Here is a 6,000-nt window from a genome sequence, read left to right as displayed (position 1 = left end):
CAAACACACACACACACAAACACACACACACAACACACACACAAACACACACACAAACACACACACAAACACACACACAAACACACACACAAACACACACACAAACACACACACACAAACACACACACAAACACACACACAAACACACACACAAACACACACACAAACACACACACAAACACACACACAAACACACACACAAACACACACACAAACACACACCATTTATGCTGCTCATATACAAGTTATGAAGCTACAAGCTGCCAAGTAAGAAAACTTTATTACAAATACAGTGAACAGACAACAGAAAGCAAAATACGTAATCCTATACTCCTACCACAAAAGTTCCAATTCCAAGCTGTGGGTGTTTCATTTAATATGCAACACTAACAAGGTTAAGTGTACATCATTTCAGCCATGTGAGACATTTTCTTGGGAATATACAAATAATACTCCATGTAGCCAGCAAGATCTTCAATTGTCACATCATCTACAAATCCTCTTGCTTGCTCAGAGCAAGATCGTGGACAGCCAGATGCCCCAGTGTTTGATGGAGTCCTATTCAGATGGGATTCTTGTGCATTTTTTTCGTATTCTGTAATAACATCCCGCAAACCTGTGAAAGCATACACTTCAGTATCGTGCCACTGTCTGCAATGGCACACCTCCTGCGAGCAGGAACATACACCATCTTTAAACTGGGAAAAAGACTGAAAATCAGAAACATGCCTGTGCTGCACCTTTGCTTCAGGACTGGTCTTCTGATTACAAGAGCTTCTGTCCCGATGCTCTGAAGGATTTGTCACACAAGTTACTTCCTGGACTTCAGCAGCTAACACTTTGTAATCAGTTGCATCAACAGACTCTGGCTGACATGCTGAAACAAATTCACTGGTTTCAGACACTTCTGCAGAAATGGCAGCCTTGGGTACCTCTGCTTGGCCTACTTGCTTCATCTGGTTGCAGGGTAAAGTGTTTTTTGTATTGCAAAAGGTAAATTTAGGAGGATGAAGAATTGGAGACTTTGAGCGCCTTCTTCGACTAGTCCGAGCGGTTCCTCTGGAAGATTTCCTTGGGCTGGGGGAAAAAAAAAAAAAAAAAAGTTACAATTAGTGCCAGAAACTTAAAGAAAATTTACTTCTAAACAAGTCAAAAATTATTATAAACAAGACATCACACTGCATTCCACCACAATAACTATCACAGCCTTTATGCAGGATTAGCAGACTTCAGAGTTATAACTGCTGCGAGTATTGTTTATACTGGTTTTGAAGCTCTACTTACAGAAACTGAAAATTGTGAAAAAGTTAAGTTAAGGCCATACAGACCCAACAGGTTTCAAGAAACAAGGCACCTCAAAACGCATTTTTCACCCCATGCTCAAATTCCAGAACAGTAACTTAGCAAATTGGTAGTTCAACTTACACCCTGCACAGGGGTAAGTAAAAAACTTTTACACTGTGAAGGACACCAATGAGGAAGAGAAAAGGCAAACACTACTAAAAACTCCTGATGTCCACCACGGCAGTAAAACTTAATAGTAAAATCAAAACTTTAATAAAAAAGAATATAACAAAATAAGCAGTCCTCAGTCTTCCGATAAGCGCCTTCGGCAAATAAGGGGTAGTGCTTCTCTACTACAGGATTGTATAGGAGAAAATTAATAGCTATGGATGTGAATACATTATATGAATGAAGCAACATTCAAGTAAACTTGCTAATTATATTCCTTCTATTCTTAAGTACAGGTTTTAATGGCACAATAGTATTCAAGCCTGGTGAGCTGTTAGCTATTAATTATCCAGCATGTTTCCCTTAGCTCTGTGCGATTATGAACATCACCTCCTCTTGTGGTCTGACAGACTGCCTCTATGGCCTTAAATACAGAGTAATGAAAAGGATACTGTGCTACGTGGGCTGCTAAGGCATTATTGGGAGCTTTCCGTTTGATGTCCCTCAAAAATGTCTGAGGATACGTTCCTTAAGAAGTTGATCTGTTTTGCCAACATAGAAAGCACTACATTGGCAGAAAGTCGCTAAGTATATGTGGGAACTAGTACAATCAGCATAGACATTAAAATTGTACTGTTGCCTGGAGTATGGATGTACAAAAACATTGGAGCAGTCAATGGAGTTGCAAGCTTTGCATCTTAAGCACTTGAAAGTGCCCTTTCTATTAGAACTGGGCCTATTTCTTTCAAATCCATCTTTGTTGCAAAGAGACGTTTCAAATTCTTCTTATTATAGGTTCATACTAGGCTATCTGCCCAAGGGCATTTATAAGCCTAGCCCATAGTTATGTGGCTTTCGCCACCCCTTTAGTTTGAATAAAAACTATGCCTATCATTTTTCTGTGCCTCTGTCAAGCAGTGACACTGAAGTAATCCCTGGGGTATATCTGCGATCTCCCATCCATTGGTCAAGATTCCTCTTGAACAAGGCCAGCGAGGTGCTCTGCCTCACATGTACCGGGATTTTGTTCCACAGCATAGGGAGTCTCTGGGTGATGAATCTGTCCCTCCAGCACATTCTATTTATAACCGTGTCAAGGTTTAAGTCTCCGCCCTTGTGGTTCTGAGGGATCTAGATTTTTGAGGTGAAGCATATTCATCAAATCTGGGTTTGACATGGCCTTATATGTCAGGCACAGGTCACCTCTGAGCAAGCGGTATGAGACTGAATAAAGCTGGAGTTCTTTCAGTCGGGCAGCATAAGACATATTTTTGAGACCCTTTATCCTTTTGGTGAGGAACTTTTGGGGCCTTTCAAGCTGCATCAGGTGTCTGGTCAGATACATTCGAACGGGCATTGTACTCAATCATAGATCTAATGAGTGATGAGTACAGGGCAGACGATGACCTCCCTTGATCTAGATGTGAATCCCTTCATGATCAGGTGGGCGATATAGAAGGTTTTCCTAACTACTTTAGCAACATGAGTGTCAAACGAAAGACTACTGTCAACTTGGGTCCCCAGATCCCTGATGACTTTTTCTGTGCTCAGTGGATTGTCACCTATATGGTAGCTAGGGGTAACCTTGTTTTTCCCGAAGGGTATGACTATGCATTTTTTGGCGTTTAACTTCAGGCCATGGCTCTGGCACCAGTTATCAGTTTCTGTGAGGCCCTTCTGGAGGATATCTGTGTCAGATGTGTTTTCGACTATGGCACCCAGTTTGCAGTCATCTGCAAACTTTGTCAGCCATAACCCTCCTGTGTTTGCTTGTACTTCAGAAAAGTAGATGCCGAACAAGAGTGGACCCAGGACTGAGCCCTGTGGGACACCACTTGTGACAGGCTTTGAGTCTGACATGGCTCCAGCAACTCTGACCCTGTGGGTTCTGTCGCTTAGCCAGTTTGCAACCCATCTTGTGATGTATGGGTTTACATTCAAGCTGATGAGTTTTTCGACGATACCTGAGTGGGGTATTGTGTCAAGGCCTTTGCCAGGTCGAGGTAGGCTGTATGGACTGCCTTTCCCTCATCAATGGCCTTGGTGACTGTCTCAAAAAGTCAACCAAGTTTAAGAGGCAGGATCTGCCTTTGACAAAGCCAAACTGGGTTGGATCCAAAGTCTGCAAGTTCCCTATGTCTTTATGAGTTCCATTATGATCCTCTCCATGGCTTTGCAGATAAGGCTTGTCAAGCTAATGGGGCGGTAATTTCCAGGGTCTGTGGAGGCACCGCCCTTATGAAGTGGGACCACAGTCGCAGTCGCCACTCCTTGGAGTGCGTATCCTGAGGTGAGGCTAAGATTAAACAGCTGTCCTAACTGTGGGTTTAATTCCTCGTTGAGTTCATGAAGCACACAGCCGGGGACACCATCCGGTCCCATGGATGCTGTGTTTTTTGCCTTAGTGAGGGCAGTTCTCACCTGGGCGTTGGAGATGTTTGGGGGCTACAATCCTCTGGAATAGATATCTCTCCTTTTGGGAGGGGGAGAAGTTTGCACTGAACCTGTCAGCCAGTATGTTAGCAATGTGTGTAGGTTCAGTAATTTTCACATCATTTTGAACTAATTCTGAGCATATCTGGGAGTTTCCTCCTAGGTTTCTAACATAGCTAAAGAAGGCCTTATGATTGTCTTTAGAGTCCTTGGCGATTTTTCTCTCAAAATTTGCCTTGGATGATTTTATGAGAGCTCTTAGTTTTTACTTATAATGATCAAAGGTGTCTTACCTTTCAAGGATTTTGCTCTATCTTGTAGTAGCTTCCTCCTTTTGTTGTAGAGCTTGTTTATGGCTGGGGTCCACCAGACTGGACGCTTGCCTTTGGTACAGAGAGTCTTAGTTTTGTTTGGGATTGCCTGATCCATGCAGTCCTGTAGGTGCTGGTAGAAGGCATTTGTAAGTGATTCAGCGGTTTGAGTAATGTTTACCACTGGCTCAGGGGCCTTAAAGGAGACCACACTAGATTTTAGAAGTGTGAAATCGGCTTTTGAGAAGTTTTTCACTGTGGTCTTTTTTGTTTCAGGTGGGGCGGGATGAGGACCTCCAGCGAGATTAGTTTATGATCTGATCTCACCAGTGAGGGGTATACTTCCGGTGTTGAACATTTTGATCCCATGTTTGTGATGATGAGATCAAGTATGTTTTCACCTCTTGTGGGGATGGTGACTAGTTGTTCCATGGCATTTGAGTTTATGAACTCCAGGAATCTTTGGGTTAGAGTGTTCGGGCTTGAGTAGTGTTCCCAGTCTATATTAGGGTAGTTGAAGTCACCTAGTATGATGGTGTTTGGAGATACATTTATCCCCTCCAATGTTTTCAGGAAGGCCATGTGAAGTTCCTGAGTTTGAGAGGGTGGCCTGTAACATGCTACAAATTGCAGAGCAGTCTTGCCTATGGTTAATTGCACCTGGATGGTCTCAGATGCATCGTGCGTTGCCACCAACCTTGAGGTGTGGGTGTCCTTTATGAATATGGACACCCCCCCTCCTTTCTTGGTGTTGTCCGGATTTTGGGGCCGGAACGTATGATAGGAGGTGAAACCTGTTAGTGCTGGGGTGCTCTCAGGAGCCTTGAACCAGGTTTCTGTCACAGCACAGACATCGATGTTCTCCATATTGAGAAGGGCCTCGAGTGCGTGCATCTTGAGATTGAGACTTCTGGCATTGAGCAGCATTACCCTTAGTTTTTCCTTTTTGGTGTTCTAGGGTGGTAGGTTTAGAATTTGAGCCTTGCCTAAAAAGGCACTATGGGGTGGCAAGAGCCTTTGCCAATATCCGGAAGCCCAGGGTGACAGGTGCAAGCCGTCCCTTTAAGCAGCGTGGCTTGTCCAGCATGTCATCCCAGGCAGACAGACATTGGATCCCCTTTGAATGACACCAGAATTTAAGCCAATTATTAAAGCTGATCATCTTATCACTGTATTGTGGCATCATTCTAGGTGAAGGTAGGATACTGCTCAACGTCAGGGTCATACCTGCCTGGGCTACATAATCAGAGAGCTCCTCGGTGTCCCTTTTCATGTAGTCCAAGGAGGTACGCCTCAGGTCGTTGACACCAGCGTGGACAATGACTGAGTCGTACTTGTACCTGCTGTTGAGAGACCTGAGTGCTTGCGTTATGTGGCGGATTCTAGCGCCCGACAGGCAGCTTACTGTGACCTTCTCCTTACTCAGTCTGGTGAGCGGGACGTCAGTGTGTCTGACTATGGAATCACCAATGACAAGTGTGTCTGGCATTTTGTTTGGCCTTAAGGGCTGTGACTGTTTGACACTCTGACAGTGTGGTCTGTGTGTTGCATGTGTTGGGTCGTGAGGTGGTATTTGTTTGGGTGTCTGCTTTGGTGGCCTCTGCTGTTTTGGTAAATTTTTGACCAGAGCCTCTGAGTATGTCTTTGTGTGAGTATGTGTATGATTTGAAGTTGTGATGGTACCATGTGTGACTGGGTATGTATTGTGTGTGGTTGCCTTCTCCTCCTGTCTGGTCTTGCCAGTCCTATGTTGAGAGAGCTCAGCCTCCAGTTTGGCCGTATAGTTGCATCTCTCGCATGTATT

General features: G+C 44.1%; 1 protein-coding gene across 1 annotated transcript in view; it reads right to left on the bottom strand.

Moving 5' to 3' along the window:
* Positions 1-261: 261 nt before the first annotated feature.
* OSER1 (oxidative stress responsive serine rich 1) overlaps positions 262-6,000 on the bottom strand; it is a 59,386-nt gene continuing 53,647 nt past the window's right edge. Inside the window, exon 4 of the mRNA XM_044090085.1 lies at positions 262-1,077. Within this exon, the coding sequence (XP_043946020.1) occupies positions 396-1,077 (682 nt within the window). The 3' untranslated portion in view covers positions 262-395. The remainder of the gene's footprint in view (positions 1,078-6,000) is intronic.

The sequence above is a fragment of the Protopterus annectens genome, chromosome 12.part0 (assembly GCF_019279795.1).
Source record: "Protopterus annectens isolate FY-2018-M chromosome 12.part0, PAN1.0, whole genome shotgun sequence".
In the NCBI taxonomy this organism is placed as follows: Eukaryota; Metazoa; Chordata; order Ceratodontiformes; family Protopteridae; genus Protopterus; species Protopterus annectens.
This window is presented reverse-complemented; position numbering and strand designations above follow the sequence as displayed.